Source organism: Lathamus discolor, chromosome W (genome assembly GCF_037157495.1).
Source record: "Lathamus discolor isolate bLatDis1 chromosome W, bLatDis1.hap1, whole genome shotgun sequence".
NCBI classification, from domain to species: Eukaryota; Metazoa; Chordata; class Aves; order Psittaciformes; family Psittacidae; genus Lathamus; species Lathamus discolor.
In genome coordinates this window covers 28,583,676-28,608,645 of record NC_088908.1, presented here as the reverse complement: position 1 = coordinate 28,608,645, position 24,970 = coordinate 28,583,676, and the positions used below count along the sequence as shown (strand labels likewise).

At 42.1% G+C, this 24,970-nt stretch overlaps 1 protein-coding gene across 12 annotated transcripts in view; it reads right to left on the bottom strand.

Annotated features, from left to right (window-relative positions):
• LOC136004198 (zinc finger protein 423-like) overlaps nucleotides 1–24,970 on the bottom strand; it is a 394,537-nt gene that overhangs the window by 134,796 nt on the left and 234,771 nt on the right. For 9 of the 12 annotated variants that reach the window (XM_065660478.1, XM_065660482.1, XM_065660486.1 and 6 more), the window contains one exon: nucleotides 20,219–20,303. The exons of the other annotated variants lie outside the window; for them this stretch is intronic. In XM_065660478.1, the coding sequence (XP_065516550.1) occupies nucleotides 20,219–20,303 (85 nt within the window). The remainder of the gene's footprint in view (nucleotides 1–20,218; nucleotides 20,304–24,970) is intronic. 12 annotated transcript variants of the gene reach the window in all.

Below are 24,970 nucleotides of genomic sequence, written 5' to 3'. Positions count from 1 at the left end.
GAGGGAACTGAGTGCACCATCAGCAAGTTCGCTGATGACACAAAACTGGGAGGAGTGGCTGACACACTAGAAGGCTGTGCTGCCATTCAGCGAGACCTGGACAGGCTGGAGAGTTGGGCGGGGAGAAACTTGATGAAATTTAACAAGGGCAAGTGTAGAGTCTTGCATCTGGGGAAGAACAACCCCATGTACCAGTACAGGTTGGGGGGTGACCTGCTGGAAAGTAGCGAAGGGGAAAGGGACCTGGGGGTCCTGGTGGATAGGAGGATGACCATGAGCCAGCAATGTGCTCTTGCGGCCAAGAAGGCAAATGGCATCTTAGGGTGCATTAGAAAGGGTGTGGTTAGTAGGTCAAGAGAGGTTCTCCTCCCCCTCTACTCAGCCTTGGTGAGGCCGCATCTGGAATATTGCGTCCAGTTCTGGGCCCCTCTGTTCAAGAAGGACAGGGAATTGCTGGAAGGAGTCCAGCGCAGAGCCACAAAGATGATTAAGGGAGTGGAACATCTCCCTTATGAGGAGAGGCTGAGGGAGCTGGGTCTCTTTAGCTTGGAGAAGAGGAGACTGAGGGGTGACCTCATCAATGTTTACAAATATGTAAAGGGTAGGTGTCAGGATGATGGAGCTAGGCTTTTTTCAGTGATATCCAGTGATAGGACAAGGGGCAATGGGTGTAAACTGGAACATAGGAAGTTCCACATTAACATCAGGAAGAACTTCTTTACTGTAAGAGTGACAGAGCACTGGAACAGGTTGCCCAGGGGGGTTGTGGAGTCTCCTACACTGGAGATATTCAAGGCCCGCCTGGACAAGTTCCTGTGTGATGTACTGTAGGTTACCCTGCTCTTGCGGGGGGGTTGGACTAGATGATCTTTTGAGGTCCCTTCCAACCCTTGGGATTCTGTCATCTGCAAACGTGCTGAGGGCACACTCAATCCCACTGTCCATGTCACCAAAAAAGATGTTGAACAACACCGGTCCCCCGGGACTTAATGGCATCCTATCTCTATGAACAACATCTCATAGTTAAAAGGTCTGAACAGTGGAAATGCAAAATACTTTGCAAAATTTTTTTCTAAATTTTAAATGCTATTTGATTAACCATGAAAGTCTTACTACATGCACAGCAAAATCCACACATGGAAATCCCACACGAGTCAAAGGAGCTACTTCTGCTTCTCAGGGCTGCAGTCCTTGCTGTCACCAGAAAGGAGACAAGGGGGAAGGATACATCTATTCCCAATTTGAGCTCTTACTCCTACATCCCTAAAACTTACCCCTACAAATGTTTCTGAATTTTACAATGCTAGTATGTGCAAGCGGGACCTGACATGCCAGTAAGAGATATTTGTGCAAGTGGAAAACTGCCCTTGTGGGCTCCTTGTGGATAAGAAGATGAGATTTGTGAAAACTTTGCAGAAAAGTCTGTGGGGCAAGAATTTACAGGTGCATAGTAGTAAGAAATGTAAAAAAAAAAATTTAAAGGGGTAGGGAGCGCTGTGTCCCCCCCCACCCCCCCCAGTATCTAAATTCTTAGTTTTTAAGAATAAATACTGAGACAAAAAGTCAAAAGTTGCTCTATCCTTTTTTTTTTTTCTTTTTTTGTTTTTTCTTAAGAAAAAGGGGAAAAAAGGGAAATTCTCAACTATAAAGTTAAACAGGAGAGAATGTCACTGGAATACTTTCTTCCCTTCAACTTTAGCTATCTATATCAGGCTCAGCTTGAATCAGTTGCTGTTCATTGCATGAGGTTTCATCATTTAACTAACTTTTGCTGTCAATATTTATTCCTGGATATAACTCACAGTCATGGGGCTTAAGAAATATTTGTCTATACCCCAATAATATATGATAGAAAATGAGTGCAAACATAACAGCAGAGGACATACCACTGGTGCTAGTTGATGTTGATTCTTTAAAACACCCAAACTCTACCTGGAGCAAAGCCTAAAACCAACGGATCTGCCTAGTCTGAACCATTCTAAAAAACTTGCCTGTGAATACAGAATAAAATACAGTCATCATAAAATCTAAACACTTCACATTTGCATGTACAATGTTGAAAAGATTTGGTAATTTTTTAAGGCCCTTGACTGTTCACCAGATGATGGATGATGTGCATCTGACAGCAGAATTAAATTTCAAATAGGCTATGATTGACTGAAGTAGTGATTTATACACACCATAAGTGTGCTGTGTACTTCCTACTGCAATGCCATTTTCCACTAATTCAGGAGGTGCAAAAGAAGGAAACACCAGACCAAACTGTTTTTGGCCTGTTCCTATGAGAAGCAGGGGCTAAAAAGGCTCCACTCCTTCCCATGTGGTCAGCACCACATTCACCCCATCTGTCCCTGGGTTTGTGCCAGCAGGACAAACCACAAAACGCAAAGCAGAGGAGATGCAGGAGAGAGCATATTGGTGAAAAAGGTGACTATGGAAAACACCATGACCAGTGGGGTGTTTTGGCTTCTATGGAACTCTGTCTTCTGAAGACCATGATATTCATACTCATGGTTTCTCTGGGGTGGGTCAACCGTGGCAGGACAAAAAAGATTTTCATTTATAAAATCATGATTTTTCCAGTTCTTTAAAGTTTGACATTACTGCAAGGAAGTCTGGCAGAGACAACCTGAAGTCATAAAATCATAGAATTATAGAAGAGTTAGGGTTGGAAAGGACCTTAAGATCATCCAGTTCCAACCCCCTGCCATGGGCAGGGACACCTCACACTAAACCATGGCACCAAAGGCTCTGTCCAACCTGGTCTTGAACACTGCCAGGGATGGAGCATTCACAGCTTCCCTGGTGTTCTGGGTTCAGCAGTAGCAGTTATTTTTCTCCTTAGTAGCTAGTGCAATGCTGTGTTTTGATTTTTGGCCTGGGAACAGTGTTGATAATGCCGATGTTTTTAGTTGCTGCTCAAATGTTTGGTCTGGCCAAGGACTTTCTGAGCCTCATGCTCTGCCAGGGAGGAGGGGAAGCTGGGAGGAAGCAGAGACAGGACACCTGACCCAAGCTAGCCAAAGAGGTATTCCATACCACAGCACGTCATGCCCAGGAGGTAACGGGGAGTTACCCAGAAGGGCTAGGGACTGCAGGGTTGGACGAAGTATCGGTCGGTGCTCGGCTGGGGGGAGTGGGGCGAGTTACTGGTTGGATGGTGTTGAGGTGTTGTATTCTTTCCTCTTGTTATTTTTCTTTATCATTATTATTATTGGTGGTAGCAGTAGTGATTTGTGTTATACCTTAGTTACAAAACTGTTATTATCTCAACCCATAGGAGTTGCATTCTTTTCAATTCTCCTCTTCGTCCCTCTGGGAGCAGGGGGAGGGCAAGAAAGGGGGGGAGTGAGTGAACGAGCTTTGTGGTTTGGGTTTAAACCACGACACCTGGGCAACCCATTCCAGTGCCTCACAACCCTAATGGTAAAGAACTTCTTCCTTATATCCAATCTAAACTTCCCCTGTTTAAGTTTTAACCCATTACCCCTAAGTCTTATTCCTCAAGCTTACTGTGCAATCATACAGTGGTTATTGACTGTCACAAGAATGGCAAGTTTTTTTTTAATTTTTAATTAAAGAAATTTAATTTTTAAAATGGCACACAATGAATCTGCCAAGTCAATATATTCAATTAAAAACCTTCTCATTCCTACAAAGGCCCAAAGCTGTCAAAAGTTATTAATAAATTGAAGGAAAAGGATTTTGTGACAAAAACTTGCCACAGAAGCAAGCAAGCACATCTGGTGCAAATAACAGAGACAATTTATGCAAAGGCTTTATCTGTGTCAGGAGCCTTGAAACACTGAAAAAAGGTAAAAGCATTTAAATAATTTACATGGGTTTGCTTCATGGGGATCACTTGTGAGGGACCTCAGGGTAGTAAAGTTTTCCTTCACAAATGAAAAAATAGAAGGTGCCAGTGCCCCAGACAGAGCATACAGGGAGAGCTTTGTTTGATTTGACCTACTTGCCAGTGATGACAAAACAGAAATATTCTCTTTTAAGGGCTGTGTTATTTGGTAATCTCTTGTTCTAGGAGACCATATTAAATCTTCCCCAAAGTTAACAATGTAATTATAGTTTGAACTACAATTAAAAGCAACAGATCAACCAAGTATCAGAAGGAGCAAATCTGGACCTTTAACATACAGACAAACCATTTTTCTCTGATAACCAGAGTTAGGGTTCAGCATATGTACATTGGTACCCATACTGATTCAAAACCAAAGGATTCCTCCATAATAAAAATTAGAAGAAAAATAAGCATCTTATGTCCAGTGCTAAGTGCTGAATATTAAACCAGATATTCAGAGTGAAATCCAGAACTTAGTAGAAAAGAAATTTAACTATAGTTTACTAATATTGCATATTTTTCTTTACCCATTTTCCTATGACTGGAAACAGTCTGGAACCTTGTCTCCAAAGTCGTAAAAAGAGTATTTTATAACTCTGCCTAAGCTAATTCCTACATAACCCAATATGGGTTTTTCCAGTTTCACTAAACATTCATTCCTTTGTTCCTTATTCAATTCTCAAATTTCAGCTGTCTTTCACAAAAAGGCACAAAGCGTTATGTCACTCAAGAAAGGTAATGAAGGTATCTGATGTTTCCAAGCCAATAAATTTGTTTAGCAAATAAAGAAGAAATGGGGGTAACATCTACTTTCTCCAGATAAAGCTGTCATTTATTAATAAGCTCCCACAAATAAAGCAGCATCTAGATTTCAGGATGGAACTGATACAGATATTAGTCCCACATTCACATGAGGAGAAAAACAACTTCCTGAAAATGCTGTTTATATGAAGTCTGAAGACTACACCTAGATGGAGGTTTTGCTCCCTCTTACACCAGCAAGAAATATTCTGGTGCTTCTTCCACGAAAGTAGGACACACAGGGGTGCTGACCTCTACACTGCAAAGGAGCAGAGTAATTATGCCATCTGCAGGGAGAATCCAAGCTCCATATGGTAAGGATTTGCTTTCTATTCCAGATTCAAGATTAGCAAAGAGGGACTAAGAAATTTGTAAACTTAGAAATACATGGCTACACAAGTATGAAATATCTGAGAAACAGGCAGAAAGAATCCCTGCAGAATTAAATACAAATGTACAACAGTTTTCAAAGTTAATTGTATTAATAAAAATTAAGAAAAAGTTACACATTTGGAGACATCACAGCTAAACAGGGCAAAGTTAACTAAAAAAATAGCATTTTTTGCCACACTGCCTAACTGATGTTGAAAGTCTGGGAATAGACGGAGGTTCACATGTGGGGGATTGGCTTGTCGAAAAAGGTCACGTTCCCATCAACGGTCTAAAACAAGACATCTGTGTAGAACATGGTGCAGACTTCTCACGCCAGATAATGAGGAACTGAAGGACACTGGCAAACAGCAACATACTATGACCAATCACAGCCAAGGACACTAAGCGATAAGTGCATGAGAAAGAGGATGGTGGGGGGGTGCACGGTGTAGCTGCAAAAATATAGAGCTTACGCAATGCCTTATTTGTGCCAGAACCAATCAAGTGCCTAGTATTTGCATATTTACTGTTATATTAACCGAAGGTAGAAGCCCAATAAACGAAGCTTGCTGTTAACTCATATTGAGTCGTCCAAGTCTTCCTTTCACGACATTCACAGAATCACAGAATGGTCGAGGTTGGAAAGGAGCTTAAGATCATACAGTTCCAATCATCCTGCCATGGGCAGGGACACCTTGCACTAAACCATGTAACCCAAGACTCCATCCAACTTGGCCTTGAATACTACCAGGGAGGGAGCATTCACAACTTCCTTAGAGAACTGTCATGGTTTAAACCCAACCACAAAGCTCGTTCACTCACTCACCCCCCCCCCCTTTTTTTTCTCCCTCTTTATTTCCTTCTCCACCTCCCCCACCCCCACCCCCCAACCCTCCCTGCTCCCGGAGGGATGGGGAGGAGAATTGAGAGAATGTAACTCTCACGGGTTGAGATAAGAACAGCCCAGTAACTAAGGTATAACACAAATCGCTGCTGCTACCACCAATGATAATATTGATAAGAGAAGAGAATACGATACCACCGCCGAATGAGTTCAACCCCCCCAAAGAGAGACCGTGCCCTTCCGGGTAACTCCCAGTTACCTCCCAGGGCATGACGTGCTGTAGTATGGAATACCTCTTTGGCTAGCTTAGGTCAGGTGTCCTGTCTCTGCTTCCTCCCAGCCTCCCCTCGTCCCCAGCAGAGCATGAGACTCACAAAGTCCTTGGCCAGAATAAACATTACTTAACAACAATTAAAAACAATCGGTGTTATCAGCTCTCTGCCCAGGCTGGAAGTCAAAACACAGAGCTTGCACCAGTTACTAAGAAGGAGCAAAACGACTACTGGTAAACCCAGGATAGAAACCCATTTGAGTACCACCCCACCCTTACAGTAAAGAACTTCTTCCTTATATCCAATCTAAACTTCCACTACTGAGGTTTGAACTTGTTAACCCTTGTCCTGTCACTACAGTCCCTAATGAAGAGTCCCTCCCCAGCATCCCTATAGGCCGCCTTAAGATACTGGAAGGCTGCTATGAGGTCTCCACACAGCCTTCTCTTCTCCAGGTTGAACAGCCCCAACTTTCTCAGCCTATCTGCATACGGGAGGTGCTCCAGTCCCCTGATCATCCTCATGGCCCTTCTCTGCACTTGTTCCAGCAGTTCCATGTCCTTTTTATGTTGAGGACACCAGAACTGCACACAATACTCCAAGAGAGGTCTCACAAGAGCAGAGTAGAGGGGCAGGATCACCTCCTTCGACCTGCTGGTCACGCTCCTTTTGATGCAGCCCAGGGTACGGTTTGCTTTCTGGGCTGTGAGTGCACGCTGCCAGCTCATGTTCAATTTCTCATTGACCAACACCCCCAAGTCCTTCTCCACAGGGCTGCTCTGAATCTCTTCTCTGCCCTACATGTAGGTGTGCCTGAGGTTGCTCCAACCCAGGTGTAACTGGTGTTATTATTTCCCTTATCATTATTTTTATTGTTGGTAGTAGTAGTATTTTTGTATTATATCTTAGTTACTTGACTGTTCTTATCTCTACCTATGAGAGTTACATTCTTACAATTCTCTTCCCCTTCCTTCCGGGAGCAGGGGCAAGAAGGGAGTGAGTGAGCAGCTGTGTGGTTCTGAGTTGCCAGCTGGGCTTGCACCATGACATAAGTGTAATCATAACTGCATATGAAAATTGAGTTTGGAGGCTGTAAGGAATATTAACACAGTTAACAAAGAATGAAAGCAATGTAAAACTGTGGTCATAGCTGATTAAGCATGTATAATGCACATCTGGAATGTTGTCATAACAGCCATAAAAATTTCTGTGAAAACCGAACTACTATTACCAAGTTGTAAATGAAATTGTGAGGTATACAGGAATGATTCGAGTCAGCAACTTAGGAGTTCTTGTCACCATTGCACTTTATGTGGAATCGGAACCCCTTGTGACCATTGTATCTTGTGTGGGATGTATAGGAATGATCATGAGGTTAATACAAGGTTAATAAAGGTTAATAAATGGTTAAAAGGGTGGTGTCATAGTCAGGGGTTTGGGTGTCTTGAACATAAGACTGAAGTTAGTAGGCCAGGTCTACTGGGGGCTGGTGGAGCTGCTCTGGTAAAGAAGGGGAAGAACAGTTTTGGTAGGAGGCTTGTCAGACTGGTCAAGGAGGCTTTAAACTAGATGTGTTGGGGGAGGGGGGCATCATTCCATCCCAACACACCCAGTCAGTTGCCAGCACCTATAATAAATGCTCGGAACAATGTAGATATATTCCAGCTGCTCCAGCCAACCAGCCGGCTTCAATTGGAGATCGTCTCAGATGCCTCTATACAAACGCCCGTAGCATGGGGAACAAACAAGAGGAATTAGAGATGTCTGCACATCTACGGGAGTATGATATAATAGGCATCACAGAAACATGGTGGGATGGCTCCTACAACTGGAGTGTTGGAATGGAAGGTTACAGGCTCTTTAAAAAAGACAGGCCAGGAGACCTCCTTGGATGGATAAGGAGCTGCTGAGGAAAATTCAAAGGAAAAAAGAGGCTTATAAAAAATGGAAGCAAGGACAGACGGCCTGGGTAGAGTACAGGGATGTTGTCCGGGAAGCTAGGGACCAGGTTAGGAAGGCTAAGGCCCAGTTAGAATTAAACCTAGCCAGGGATGTTAAGGATAATAGGAAGGGATTCTACAGGTACGAAGGAAACAAAAAACAGACTAGGGACAACATAGGCCCCCTGAGGAAGCTTTCGGGTGAACTGGCTACACAAGATTTGGAGAAGGCTGAGGTTCTGAATGACTTCTTTGCCTCGGTCTTCACTGGCAAAGGCTCTGACTGCACCACCCAGGTCTCAGAAGGTAGACACAGGGACTGTGAGAATGAAGACCTTGGGCCCACTGTAGGAGAGGATCTGGTTCGAGACCATCTTCAAAATCTGAAAGCGCACAAGTCCGTGGGACCTGATGGAATCCATCCGCGGGTCCTGAAGGAGCTAGCGAATGAAGTTGCTAAGCCACTGGCCATCGTATTTGAAAAATCATGGCAGTCGGGTGAAGTTCCCGACGACTGGAAAAAGGGAAATATAACCCCCATTTTCAAGAAGGGGAAAATGGAAGACCCGGGGAACTACAGACCAGTCAGTCTCACCTCTGTGCCTGGCAAAATCTTGGAGCACATTCTCCTGGAAGGCATGCTAAGGCACATGAAAAACAACAAGGTGCTTGGTGACAGCCAGCATGGCTTCACTAAGGGGAAATCCTGCCTCACCCATTTGGTGGCCTTCTATGATGGGGCTACAGAATTGATGGATAAGGGTAAAGCAGTTGATGTCATCTACCTAGACTTGTGCAAAGCATTTGACACTGTCCCACACGACATCCTTCTCTCTAAATTGGAGAGATATCAATTTGATGGATGGACCACTCGGTGGATAAAGAACTGGCTGGCTGGCTGCACACAGAGAGTTGTGGTCAATGGCTCAATGTCTGGCTGGAGACCAGTAACGAGTGGTGTCCCTCAGGGATCGGTGTTGGGACCGGTCTTGTTTAACATCTTCGTCGCTGACATGGACAGTGGGATTGAGTGAGCCCTCAGCAAGCTTGCCGATGACACCAAGCTGTGTGGTCCGGTTGATATGCTGGAGGGAAGGGATGCCATCCAGAGGGACTTCAACATGCTTGTGAGGTGGGCTGATGCCAACCTTATGAAGTTCAACCACGACAAGTGCAAGGTCGGAACAATCCCAGGCACAGCTACAGACTGGGCAAAGAAGAGATTCAGAGCGGCCCTGTGGAGAAGGACTTGGGGGTGCTGGTCGATGAGAACATGGGCTGGCAGTGTGCGCTCGCAGCCCAGAAAGCCAACCGTATCCTGGGCTGCAACAAAAGGAGCGTGACCAGCAGGTTGAAGGAGGTGATCCTGCCTCTCTACTCTGCTCTTGTGAGACCTCACCTGGAGTACTGTGTGCAGTTCTGGTGTCCTCAACTTAAAAAGGACATGGAACTGTTGGAACAAGTCCAGAGGAGGGCCATGAGGATGATCAGGGGAATGGATCACCTCCCATATGAAGACAGGCTGAGAAAGTTCGGGCTGTTCAGCCTGGAGAAGAGAAGGCTGTGTGGAGACCTCATAGCAGCCTTCCAGTATCTGAAGGGGGCCTATAGGGATGCTGGGGAGGGTCTCTTCGTCAGGGACTGTAGTGACAGGACAAGGGGTAACGGGTTAAAACTTAAACAGGGGAAGTTTAGATTGGATATAAGGAGGAAATTCTTTCCTGTTAGGGTGGTGAGGCACTGGAATGGGTTGCCCAGGGAGGTTGTGAGTGCTCCATCCCTGGCAGTGTTCAAGGGCAGGTTGGATAAAGCCTTGGGTGACATCTTTTAATGTGAGGTGTCCCTGCCCATGGCAGGGGGATTGGAACTAGATGATCTTGAGGTCCTTTCCAACCCTAACTATTCTATGATTCTATGAGAGAGATGGCCCTGGGAAGCAATGGAGAGTAACATAAGCGATCCTGTAATCTGGAGAAATCAAGAAGGAAATAATAGAAGGCAGCAATGGATCTTACAAACAAATATAATTGGAAAAAGTTGTTGGCAAATTTTAGAAAGTTATGGCAAACCAGTAGGAAATTTTGCTTTGTGAAGGAGGTTATATATGGAACAGAACAAAGAAAGACTGGGAAAAATGGGGAGATCCTATAGAAACGAATCACCAATTCCGTAATTGGACTAATGGAACTAATATACCAAACGGTTGGCCCACTCCAGATGGACATTATTGGATCTGTGGTAGCCTTTGCATTTTTACCTAAAAATTGGACAGGATCATGTGTATTAGGAACAATCAGACTTAGTTTCTTTTTTATTATCTATAAGGTGAGGAGAACATTTGGGAGTCCAGTTATATACAGAAACAGATGAACTAAGAAGGAAATGATATAAAAGGGAACTACAAATTGTTAAGTGGAAGGACAATGAGTGGCCACCCGAACGAATAATCTCTTACTATGATCGGGCAACTTGGGCAGAAGACGGGTCCTGGGGATACCAGACCCCTATATATATGCTGAATAGGATCATAAGATTACAAGCTGTAGTAGAAATAGTAGTAAATAAAATGAAAGATGCATTAGGATTAATTACGAAGCAAAATACCAAAATGAGAACTACAATATATCAGAATCGCCTAGCCTTAGATTATTTGTTAGCTCAAGAAGGAGGGGTTTGTGGAAAATTTAATTTTAGTAATTGTTGTTTAGAAATTGATGATGAAGGAAAGACCATAAATGAACTTATAAGAGAGATGAAAAAGACAGCTCATGTTCCAGTACAAACATGGAATGAAATCAATTTTGGAGGACTAGAATCTTGGAGACAATTTTTAACGGGGATTGGATTACTAAAGTTGGTATAGTGGTGTTGGGAATATGTGGGGGGTTGTTAATTATTCCATGTATAATCCCGTGTTTCACCAAACTGATACATATGGCTATACAAAACATGCAATTAACTGCCATACCTTTAGAACCAGAATTAGCAAATAAGGGAGGAACTCACTCAGTGATACTAAAGACCAAAACAACTCCAATACTATCCGTGGCTTGAAAAGCTGTTATTAGATTAGAAGCCAAAACACGAATCAATAAGTTACAAAACAAAGGGGGGAATTGTGAGGTATACAGTGATACAGGGTTAATAAATGTACAAGGGAAAAATACAGGGGATTGTATAAGAGAGTTGGAAGAATCCCTTGATTAAACACAAACTGTTGTAAACACCTATCATGCTTACTAAACAGAACAAGGCGCAAACTACTGATAAGGGGAGGAGACAGAGGCCTGGTTTTACTGATAAGCAACTATTGACAAAGAAATGCGAATGTCTGGGTCTATTGATAAGGGGGAGAAGCAGATGATTTATGGCTGAGATACCGACCAAACCCTAAAGCCATGCGCGAAGATTAAAAGGTGAAAAGTTTAAGAAGAGGAAGACTCATTTACTTCATCTTGAAGACCCCTGCCCACAGGAGGAAGACTCATTTACTTCATCTTGAGACCCCTGCCCATGACCAGAGGGGGGCACTGTGCAGGCGCAAAGGACCTTCTAGCTCATTATAATACGAAGCGGGGACAGATACTAAAATATGTATAGGCGTATCAGTAATCTAATGCATATGTATGCCTTAAGGGAATAAATGTAAAGGAAAAACGACCCTGGGTGTGCATACTTTGGAGGAACGATCCCCATGCACCTCAGCGCTGAATAAAGCATACCTACTTTACAACTTTAACGAGTTATGGAGTCAATCCGCCTATCAACAGGAATGATTCGTGTCAGCAACTTAGGAGTTCTTGTCACTATTGCACTTTATGTGGAATTGGAACCCCTTGTGACCATTGTATCTTGTGTGGGATGTATAGGAATGATCATGATTATGATAAATGTTCCTGTTAATACAATGATGAGAGAAAAGAAACCAAGGAATAATCCCTCTTACTCAACCATTTTGTTTTTCAAAAGGTGCTTTGTTTAACTGCTGGGAACCGCTTTGTTTTTCAAAGAGTGCTTTGATTAACTGCTTGAATGCTTTAAGGGGGTTATGTAACTAAGAGATAGATACATCCTGTTACAGGATAAGTAATAAGATAAGGAATGGAATTTATGGGGCTAAGATGGTGGTTAATTGCATTGTGAAAGACATCTCCCCGTTAATGTATGACCAAGAAGTTCAGCAACGTCTTCACCGGAGAAAGACCCCGGCAACAAGAAAAGAATAATGGAAAGGGGCCACGTCGGCATCCGGGTACAGAAGAAGGGATTGGCTGAGACCCCGGACCAAGAAGTATAAGAGACTAGACCCCAAAGACCCCAGTGTGCGTCTCTGGTGGAGCAGAGACTCCCCGGTGCACCCAGCGCTGCTTGCTTATTGCCTCTCGATATTAATCAATTGTAATAAAATAATTGAATCAGATCATGGCTAAGACGAAATTTTTATAACAATGCTAAAAATAATTAACACAAGAAATAGAAACCCAGGGCTTAGAGTCGGACAAAATAGCATGAGGACCTATTGGCATAGCAAATCCCTCAGCCCAAAAGCCTGCGTCAGAAGCAAGCTCCATTTGGGCAAAATCTCCTGCAGCAGCACCATCAGGGCTCTGGCCAGCCTGTGGCACTCGCATGCGGTAGGATTAAGGCCCTCTTGTGCATGTGGAAACGTCATGTATGTTGTTCATCTATTAAGATAAATACACTTAGCTTTCGTTTCGCTGTCTTTCACAGTAGCCAGCCAAATGAAAATTTAGTAAATATTGTTAAAGCAAGTCCACATAGAATTGGATATTGAAGCAAGTGCTGGGTAATTATATGAAGGTTGTACCTTCATTTATGCATAAAAAGAGCAATTACTTGGAATATGCTTCACAAACATCAAAGTTAAAAAAATATTTTTGAGCTCCTAATGTGTCCATAATTAATTCACACATTCAGCTGTTGAGTCCGGAAATATGTTCCTGTTGATAATTTGCATCTAATGCTTCAAAAACAATCTGGCACATTTTTATTTGCTGTAATGCCTGAAAGCTGTTACCAAGATAGTGCTTTACAATGTCATCATCACTGCTACTATGTATATTCTTTAACTAATAGTAGCACTTAGGTCTGAAGAGTTTTCCTCAAGAATTAAAAAATTTTCTCTCAGGACACAATATCATGATGGTATCTTGATGGAAGGGAACGTGTTTACCAAATAGCAGCCTTAAGCTTTTAAATGAATTCAAGTACTGTGTTAAACACAGGAAAATAGGATTTTTAAAAGAATTAAAGCTGCCATTCTTCCAATATTGACTACATTTATTTCATATAAAATAAAAGATGTTTTATCATAAGAGAGATTCTGAGAAGCGCTAGTTATCCTCAGCTCCCAAATCAATGAGAATGAGGAACAAAGCACTTCACAAGATCAGGCTGAGTATCAGAAATGCTTTACATCCCCATTAGAGACACCCAGGGCTAGTATTTCCGCATGTATAAAAGTCAGTTCTGCAAAATGTTCCTAACCTACATCCTTTTCACATACACATGCACTTAGAATCTACTGTGACAGGCAGGAGTCCAAGACCATACAAAATGAGTCCAAATTTTTATTTATATATATGAACTAGCAATTTTGTTAAGATCTGAATTTATGAAAATTATGCGTTCCTAAGTAAAAAGTTAAAATTGTTTGCTTCCATTTTTAAACAGAAGAGAAAAACATAACTGGGAATGTATTAGTTTATGTTTGATTTTGAATCTTATCTCAACCCCTTCACCACTGTGCTGTTTTCATCTCAGTGACTGAGCTTGGTATCAACTGTTAATTCTTTCAAACATAAAATCAGCTTTCTAAACTGCTGCTTTTTAGAAAATTATTCCTGTGGTTATTATTGCAGTTTGACCTCTTATGGAGCAATAAACTTATTTTGTTATTTTTAAATATTCTGTTATTTTTAAATGTCAACAAAAAACCAAACCTATATTGGGTCATTTTCTGCTTAGAATACTTGTATGCATCTGAAAGAAATGTAACTATGGATGGTGTAATGGATGGGAACCTAGCTGGGAGTTGATTCCCTCTCATGACTGAGAAGCACAACAAAGGATATTGCCTGCCACAGTGTATTTGGCAGAGTATATATGTTTATGTTCATTGTGACTGTCGGAAACAGTCAGGAAAACATAGGTGTGCAGCTGTTCTATGACCTTCATATATGGCTGCACTGGGGCGCCTGGCCCACACTCTCACAGTGGACAACGGTAAGATCATGAGAAACTGCATGGTCCCACGAGTAAATGATTAGAGATCTGGCATAAAGCTGGTTGTTTTGATAAGGGGGATCCTCTTGTGGCCATGAGAGAAGCTTCACCTATGGGTGGACACACTGTGTAGGAATTTTCCCACTTACCTGAGACTCCTGGCATTGGCTGCAACGGGGCTTCCTAGCTGGAAGTGAGGGCCTAGAGGATGATTCAGTGGTAATTGGTGATATATCCCTTCTTAATCTCTGTTCTCTCTATACAGTAATGATTTAATGCATTGCTAACTTTCTTCGGTACTTTACTTATATACCTATTTCTCTGATTTGCTTTATCATCCTTATTCGCTATATATATTTACCTAATTCACATTAATGTGCTTGCTTTATTGTGCTTATTGGCTTTAGTGTGCTTGTTTAATAAACTCTGCATATTATACAGCTAGAGTGTGGTCACTTTGTGGCATATCCCATCTGTCAGCAGAACATATGGATGTTATCACTTCTCTTTGCTTTTAATGCTGAACTTGAAACTTGATCTCCAAGGGCAGGAAATATAATTCGGGTACTTGGAGCCCTATGCTACATATATGATATACCATGGCTTAGGGCAGTCCTCAGAAAATTCCCCCTGTTCCTCCAAACACAGTGTTTAACTTGGTCATCCCCATCACATCAAACAGGGAGGTATTTATCCAGACAGCAGTCCAAGAACCAGACCACTGAACAATTTCCATGTGACTACTGGAAGTTTTACCTCCAGCACTCCCTTTTGTCCCCAGTGGCTCCCAAAGCACAAACAGGGCCTCATGCATATACCACACCGCCAGCCTGCGCCCCCCTCCCTCCCTCACTGTTCACCAGAATTCAGATGTGAATTTTGACTGAGAGCACCGACAGTTGCATGTGTAAAGACAGGAGCAGCAGCAGAGAACGGCTCTGCTGAGCTCCGAGGAGTTGGACAACCTCTCGTGAGTCCACAAACCCTTAGAGCCCCTCTGGAGCCTGAGGCAGGAAGGTCCTGCAGCTATCCCAGTGTTAGAGCATGACCAGGAATCATTATTTCCCCTGTTCCAGCACTAACTGTACCGCAGTCAAGTTTCCCCATGCACGTTTGCCAGGAGACTTTCTTAGAGAAAGGGAGAAAGAAGGGTGGGGACAGTTGTTCATCTTTTTTGGACATTAAATAGGAAACATCCTCCATCTAACCAAGACAGAGAGAAGCATTGCTGTGGCTGCATCCCTTACCCAAATGGCTGAGAGCCCCAGCATGGATTCAAATGCGGTTTCCTATGGTACTGGGTGGCCTGACCTGCATGTAGAGCAACACATCTGTGGAAATTTGTACACCCTGAAAAATATTATTTAGGGCACCCAGCCTGGCTTTGGGAACAGCACAGCTGTAAAAAAACAATAGGAAAACCCTGGGCCAAATCCTGTGCATGGTTTTGAGTGGGGTCTCCCTTGGCAGCTCAGGATGGGCGAGTGCTGGGGCCTTTTCCCCAGGACAGCCACCACTCACATGCTGTGGGGACTTGGTGATGGCCTTGCAATGGAAAATCCCCCAGCCACCAGGGAGAAGCCCCACTGACAGATTTCCATGCTTCTGGCTGCTGCCATGGCTGCTCAGTCCCCCCCCTAGAGCCCACAGCTGTGTACCCATCCTTCTCTGCATCTAATAGAGACTGCAAATCAGAGGCAGTGGTAGGTGGGGAGATAAGGGAGAGAAGCTTTAAGCATTGCCAGGCCAGCGCAACAGGAAGTAAGCAAGTAGAGAGGCAGCAAGAACTACTGAAAGTTTTTGATATAGTCCCAGGTGGACTCCCCAATGCCTGAAAATGTGGGCATGGAAATGTTTCAAAGGAGCCCAAATCAGTGCACTGTTTCAAAGACCTCTGCTCTCTAAAACTTCCACCCTGAACACCTGTCCTGTGTTCAGCAGTAGCAGTCATTTTTTCTCCTTCTTAGTAGCTGGTGCAGTGCTGTGGTTTTGAGTTTCAGCCTGGGAACAACTCTGATAAAACCGATGTTTTTAGTTGCTGGTCAGAATGTTTACTCTGACCAAGGACTTTGTGAGTCTCATGCTCTGCCAAGGAGGAGGGGAAGCCAGGAGGAAGCAGAAACAGGACACCTGACCCAAGCTAGCCAAAGAGGTATTCCATACCACAGCACATCATGCCCACTATATAAACTGGGGGCAGTTACCCAGAAGGGCTAGATCACTGCTTGGTCAGGCTGGGTATCGGTCGGCAGGTGGTGAGCAGTTGTATTCCCTTCCCTTGTTATTTCCCTTATCATTATTAGTGGTGGTAGCAGTAGTGGTTTGTATTATACCTTAGTTACTGGACTGCTCTTATCTCAACCTGTTGGATTTACATTCTTTTAACTCTCCTCCCCATCCCTTCGGGAGCCGGGGGAGGAAGAAGGGGGGAGTGAGCGAGCGGCTGTATGGTTCTGAGTTACCAGCTGGGCTTAAACCACGACAGTTGTTTGTTTCCTGCAGGATCATGGAGAAGACATGAGGATATCCTTTCAGTGCCCTTGAAAAACATTATTTAGCAACAACTAAAAACATTGGTGTTATCAGCATTGTTCCCAGGCTGAAAGCCAAAAACACAGCACTGCACCAGCTACTAGGAAGGAGAAAAAATGACTGCTACTGCTGAACCCAGGACAACAGCATTTCTTGCTGGAGAAATGGTGCTATCTAGCCTCTACTTTCATCTTCAGTATTCCATAGTGTGGAGAAGTGGCTAACAGAGAAAGGTCACGTTCCCATCAACGAGCTGAAATAGAACATTTGTTTAGAGAGTGGTGCAGACTTACTAGCACCAGATAATGAGGAACTGAGGGACATCTGGAGGGAAGCGCCATGCTCTGGCCAATTACAGACAAGGACACTAACTAATAAACAAGATAAGCACATAAAAATAGAGGATATAAAAGTACACAGTTTCACCACAAAAATAATGAGCTTACGCAATGCCTTATTTGTGCCAGAACCAATCAAGTGCCTAGTATTTGCATATTCACTGTTATATTAACCGAAGGTAGAAGCCCAATAAACAAATCGTGCTTATTGATCACAATGGTCGTGTTGATTCCTCCCTGCTGCAACACCATAGTAAAGAAAAAATACCATCAGCAAACTCACTGGGAACACCTTTTTGGAAGCAGTTACATGTCCTGAAGGAGAGGGGGCCCCAAGTCCCTTGTGAATTGAGATGACCATAGTGAGAGGAAGCTTGGCTCCATATTAAAGCTTTCTATATTTCACTCTTTCCTAAACTGCACTGTATAAAAGTGATGACTTGAACTTAATAAACGTTCTCAGTCCATATCTCCGCAAAGAGCCACAAAGACTTGACACCACAATGGAATAATCAGGTATTTTCTGACCATGTCCTGGCATTTACAATGTTACAGGTCTAGGTAACTGAGTCTATATGTACCTTTGTATTTATATAGAGTTCTTCCAAATATCTATAATAACTTACATACAGATCCAAGGAAACAATAGGTACAGTTTTCACAAACAGCAGCACCATACTTTTCTTAGCCGCCTATGACTTCTACCACTGTTGTTTTCCAATAGAAAATTGGTTAGATGGTTCTAAAAGTAAACCTTGCAATGTCATTGATTATTATTACAGAGAAAACTAATCAGGGGATATACATAAATAAACTTCCCACATCAGTTACTGGAAAATGAAGAAATTGCATGTTTTCAAAAGGACGAAGAATTCCCCTCTTGAATCAAGCAGAATCTTAACTTGGAACTTCATGACCTTTGTATTTAAAAATAATTTTTTAGCTACTGTATCACAAATTAAGTTGAACCAAGTACTAAGCTTGCCTAAGGACTTTTTTTTCAGGCTTCCTAAAAACAAAAATATAAATCTAGGGGGGAGCTACATTAAGTCACTTGTGAGGTGGGCTGATGCCAACCTCATGAAGTTCAAACAAGCCAAGTGCAAGGTCCTAGACCTGAGTCAGGTCAATCCCAGGCACAGCTACAGATTGGGCGGAGAAGTGATTCAGAGCAGCCCTGTGGAGAAGGACTTGGGGGTACTGGTCGATGAGAAACTGAACATGAGCCGGCTTCAGTGTGCGCTCGCAGCCCAGAAAGCCAAACGTATCCTGGGCTACATCAAAAGGAGCGTGACCAGCAGGTCGAAGGAGGTGATCCTGCCCCTCTACTCTTCTCTTGCGAGACCCCACTCGGAGTACTGTGTGAATTCTGGTGTCCTCAGAATAAGAAGGACACAGAGCTGTTGGAACAAGTCCAGAGGAGGGCCACAAGTATGCTAAAGGGGCTGGAGCACCTCCCATATGAAGACAGGCTAAGAAAGTTAGGGCCGTTCAGCCTGGAGAAGGCTGCGTAGAGACCTCATAGCAGTCTTCCAGCATCTGAAGGGAGCCTACAAGGATGCTGGAGAAGGACTCTTCTTTAGGGACTGTAGTGGTAGGATAAGGGGTAACAGGTTCACATTTAAACAGGGGAAATTTAGGTTGAATATAAGGAGGAAATTCTTTACTGTGAGGGTGGTGAGGCACTGAAACAGGTTGGCCAAAGAAATGGTAAATGCTCCATCCATGGCAGTGTTCAAGGCCAGGTTGGACAGAGGCTTGGGCGACATGGTCTAGTGTGAGGCATCCAACCCCCATGGCAGGGGGGTTGGAACTAGATGATCTTAAGGTCCTCTCCAGGCCTAACTATTCTGTGATTCTATGATTCTGTGAATTAACAAGGATCTCACTCGTCAAGCTTGCAAACAAGATATTACATTAACACCTGGTACAAAAGCAAACATTTTTAGATATCTTCATCTAAACCTGCTTGACACTGACTTCAAACTCCTGCCTGGCTCTCAGGTGAAAATTGTTGTGACTTTTCAATTTGGGGTGGGAGTGTGAAGACTGTGTCATTCCATATTTCTGTATCTCCGGCATTTATGCATAATTCACTTCAAAGATAATAGGAGTTACATACATGTATTGACAGGAGAATAGTTTCCTAGATGTAAAATTTTTGAAGGAAAACTGTTATGCTTATGGGAGGTAAATGCTGCATGTGAACATATGAGACACACAGAGTGCACTGTAGGGTCCTTGAAGGATCTCGTCCAACATATGACATGTGCAAGTATCTCCTTCGTGGGCTATGCATCAAAATAAACTGACCTCTGGGGCCAATGCATATATTTATAACATCTGTACAGACAGGAAAACATTTCTTTGTGTTCATCAGAAAAGCAACCAAATAGCTGCAGCAGAAATACAACCCATCAGATTATAATAATACTACACTACAAACTCTTGTGACAGGACCATAGTAGAAGGCAGCAAGTACTGATTTTTAAAAACACTTGTATGTCTGAAAAGTTGAACTTTCTGAAGCCCAGAGTTGTTGGAAAATGAAGAAGAAAACCCCCACTGAAATAACTCTTTGTTTTGTTTTGACAATGTTCCTCAGGAATTCACGTAGCTGGGAAAATGCTAGCAGTTAAATCTATTCAATGTCATGACATACAAAATTGAAACATAATAGCTCCTAAGTGGTTGACAACTGGCAAGTACTTTTTAGAAGGATAGAGAGAAATTTATGCTATTGAATGGAAGATACTTTCAAAAGTTTGATTTAAATATAAATGAAAATGCTACATGAGGACTCAAAAGGATATGGAAAAAAGCTCAGCAGTAGCACTTTTATAACCACATATTTAAAAAGCTTTGAAGTAAAGAATCATTACATCAAAACAATTTTCCTTGAAAGATAAAAAAAAAATACAGCATGAATATTAACAAGTTATCAGAATAGTGAATTTCAAAGAGTAGCAGAAAAAAACAAGGAGCCAATGAGTGGCCTAGTTTAAAGAATGTCTTACCAATCATATGGTTAGCGACATGGATTTGTATCTCTTTCTCATTCTCAAAGGTCATCTGGCACTTGATGCATTGATAGGTCTTTTTCTGTTTAATAACCAAAAAGAGATTAGAGAAAACTGCAGTGTAGCATAAGGCAAGTGTGATCATGAATATAGCATGTTACATGCTTCAACTTCCACTGAGGCCTTTTCTGCTCACATATCCCCAACAAGACACCAAGTTGGGCTTTTCTGGGACCATAAATACACCCTCTAATTAACAGCCTGCTTTAGGAGAATTTTTAATTTCAACTTTAAAAATTTCAAGTTATAGTACTTGAAACTCTGAGTGCTTAAGCCATAATAAGACTGCTCGTGTCATTTAACCCATTGCAGTAAAAATTCCTGTAGAGTGAAATAAAAGACATTGAAAGGTAACTGTTTTCAGAAAAAGATCAACTTTCTCAAAAAAATCCATCTTTAGTTAAACTCAAAATACAGTAGGAAAAACACCTATAGTTACTTGGGGAAGTGAAAGGAAAAAAGTATATTTTGTAATGGTCTTCCATCAGAAATTCTGGAAAAACTGCATTACCACAAGGAATTGTTTCCTAGCACAATCTGTTGTGCATTATTTTCTCTGTCTCAGCATCATACCAGGGAGGCTTAGCTGCAGAAGGCAGGAGACACTGTGAAGAGGCAATTATATGAACCATTTATTCAAATAGGGAAAATTGAGTTTGCACTCAGATTGACAGTGGTGTTTGCACTTGTGCAACATGACAGGAAAAAATCAAAGAAATAATTTCTAGAAATTAAAATGCATGTTGACAACTTAGACATCCAAGTTAGGAAAAAAAATAAAAAATTAATGCTAAGTGGGTTTTTTGTATACTAGCAGAAACTCTGCAGGAGCACAGTGCTTTGGTCTGATGTGTATGCTCATTGACCGCATGGGAATATGCTATCTAAATAGGCATCTTTTGACATGCAATTTAGAAAAATTTGGCTTTTCGTGACTACTTCTTCCTAGAGAATAAGTCCTACTGAAGCACTTGCCACCAGCCATGAGCATGTGGTTCACATCCTTACAGCCAGTGTGGATGGCAGCAGAGCATATGTGAAATCTCCACGAACTGGCCACAAGCTTAGTTAGCTGAGGAATGGATGAGAAACCCAAGCCATTAGCATTGAGAAACCCAAATCGGTAAACAACGCCCTCCTAACATTTTTGAAGGAAAATATTTTGTAGGTGGGGTTTGTGCAATTTTAGACGCACTTGATTTTTTCTTACAGCCTCCATCCCACACCTTATAATCACATTTTTAGGACAGCAGTAATAAGTCAGAAGTTTTGAGTTAAACAGAGGAGTTGCTGTCACCCCCTCTGCTCATGGGATCCTATTTTCTCAAACACCTGCTGAGAAAAGAACAAATTAGGTGCTGCCAAGAGTTTCTTAACTACTTCCCATGTCATTAGTACCAACAAGTTAGCCTACTGGAGGTTAATGAATGTACTGCAATACCATAATAAAAAATGCACCAGTCTATGGATGTTATGCCTATTCCATGAATTCTGTATGCAGTCCAGGCTAAAATAACAACAGGTGATTCACATGATAATAGGAAGAAGGCTGCACTCCATTGGCCGAAACCTGACACAGCCAACCACATAAAAGGAAATAGTTTGGACTGGCTAGTTGTCCCTAGGCAGCTCAAGAAAGTATCTTCCTGGAGTCCATTTGGAAATCAAGGCTGTTAATGGAAAAGCAGCTGGATTTCTGCAGCACTCTTTCTTGGGAGTCTCTTCTGGCAGACAAGCACAGCACACACATGTACACGTCCTCTCAAACGCACTGGCATACACATGCTGAGGGCTCCTAACTTTAAAAAAAAAAACCAAAACACAAAAAGCCTTGGAGGAGAAAACCACTATTTGGGCAGTGAAGGATTCATGTGGTCACATTTAAAACTTGAAACCTTCCTCTTTAAAACCTCAAAGCTGACTCAGTTCTGCACCTTGTTCAACACTTACCTCTGTTATGAGGGTTCCATAAGTAACTAGCTAAAAAGGACAATATTTCAGCTCAACTCTATTTCAAACCTTTGAAGTTATGTTAAACACAAACAAATGATTCAAATTTTTTTATTGATTTCAGTGCTTCTGAAAACTACTTGCTAACAGATCTGGAGACAGGATGTCTTTGTTTACCCACAGATCCAGTGCAAACTCCTCCACACCATTTCACAAACTTATAACACTCTGCTTGGTGTGACCACCCCTCAGAGAAGATGTCAGATTTCAGACTTCCTTTTAGTATTATCTTCAGCTTCAGCTGAGATACATGCATGCACAAGAGCAGCTTAACTGAGGTGATGGCTCTTGTGGTAGGGTACCCTGCTTGATATGGAGTGAGGTTAATAAATGGCCTTATACAGCCCACAAAATAGCTACAGCTAGATTAGCACCCAAATGCATATGCAAGAGATGGAAGAGCTTATTTTTTGGCTCATTAATAATTTTTTTAAAAGAATGTCACAAAACTATGCTTCCATTCTCAGTAAATGGGGAACACTAGTTTGAATACAAGATTGTGTTATTTGTGGTACCAAATAAAAACTTCTTGTGAGTATCATGTGGGTATCATGGCTTCACAGACATTATTAATGGGTCAGTTAGCTGTTTTTAAAGTTCTATCTTCACAAGTGGTGACAACAAGGGTGCTCAGACTCTGAGGAGCTAACAGAGTCTGGATGATGGCATCTAGGTGACAAGAGACCAGATGAGCAGGTGTTCAGCTGAGAGTTCAATCCCCATTAAGTCAAGATATTTAATTCTAATCTTGGCACAAAATAGTAGCAGTAACAAGATGGTTCTGATTTCTAAAGTAACCGTTGTTCCCATGGGTTTTCCAGACTGTCCTCCTTTAAATCTGGAAATGGTTTCCTGTTCTACAAAGAAAATATTCCTCCATTCAAGTAAATTTACAAGGGAAGAGAAGGGGTACAGGGGAGAACAAAGAGAAGGAACTGAGTCCAAGAAAGTGTGAAGGAGAAAAGGAACTGAGTAAAGGAGCACAATAGGGTTCATTCTTCCAACTTTCTATGCCACCTCCTTTGCTTCTTCAGTCCAAATAATCTAGGTGGGCTAAAAATGTAACACCATTAAAGATAGAAATTTAATGAAAGACTAAGCATTTGCCATTGTCAATGTTAAACAAGCATTGTTCACAATAATTATGGTACAAAATGAGGATAAATCTGTGTAAGAGAAAGTACAGCTTGAAACATGACTGTTTCCAGTATTATAAGGGGCAATATGAAATCTCAGTACTAAACAACTAGTCATGTTTCTCAAGACATGTTAAAAGGAATTAATAGAATATATTCAAAACTGAAGCTCCTACACACAGAAATATGTTCAGAAAAACATGAAAGCATTACCTCTTATGCCATCATGATAGAATTAGAAAGGTCTTGAGCTATGCATGTGTCAGATACTGGAATGGTACCTCCACCTGCAATGCTCATTTAAAAAAATCCTTTCAGTCCTATCCAAACAGAATAGCTCATGTAAAACTATAAGAATCAAACAAAAATTGATGTTAGATCAACCTTTTACTACTAAGGTGTACTTTATTTATTCCTCTTAGAGATGCTCCTTAGGGAAGACTATTGACTTGACTTAAAATCTCCTAATAACAAAACCCTCAATGCAGATGTTGCCATGTACACAAGGCAAAAATTTTCTCCATCTGGAAATCTATCTTGTTGACCATCATGATTGGATCCTAGTTAGAAGTCCTAGCAACAAATGTGATCAATTCAAAGATATTTATTCCTGGTTGTTTGCTATATTAAAATGTAACTGAAGAAGACAGAATACAGCAGAATTTTCAAGGGTTATGTGCTTTCTTTCATTCTTATGGATAAAAAAACTCAAAACCAAACAAACCCCCAAACTTACAAGCAATTATGAGTGCTTCTTGATCCTCATCTAGCTGTTTCCATCTGATTTTCAGAACAAAACATCCAAAAGTTCGATAGTAAAAAAATTAAAAATAACAAAATATTCATACTTCCTTTGTGGTGCTATATCCATGTGTGTATATACACAAACTTTAATACATACAGCAAACAGGAATTGTTCTTTTTCTCCTGCTCTTTTTCCCTTCCCAAATATATTAATTTTTTATTCATCAAGAGCTATGTCCTGGGTTCAACAGTAGCAGTCATTTTTCTCCTTCTTAGTAGCTGGTGCAGCGCTGTGTTTTGACTTTCGGCCTGGGAACAGAGCTGATAACACAAATGTTTTAGTCTGACCAAGGACTTTCTGAGCCTCATGCTCTGCCAGGGAGGAGGTGAAGCCGGGAGGAAGCAGAGACAGGACACCTGACTCAAACTAGCTAGAGGTATTCCATACCACAGCATGTTATGCCCAGGATGTAACGGGAAGTTACCTGGAAGGGCTAGTAGACTGCAGGGTTGGACTAGGTATTGGTCGGTGCTCGGTCGGGTGGGGTGGGGCGAGTTATCGGTCGGCTGGTGGTGAGGTGTTGTATTCTCTTCCCTTGTTATTTCCCTTATCATTATTATTATTGGTGGTAACAGTAGTGATTTGTGTTATACCTTAGTTACTGGACTGTTCTTATCTCAACCTGTGTGAGTTGCATTCTTTTCGATTCTCCTCTCCATCCCTCTGGGAGTAGGGGGAGGGCAAGAAGGGGGGAGGGATGGGGGTGAGGTGTGGTGAGTGAACGAGCTGCGTGGCTGG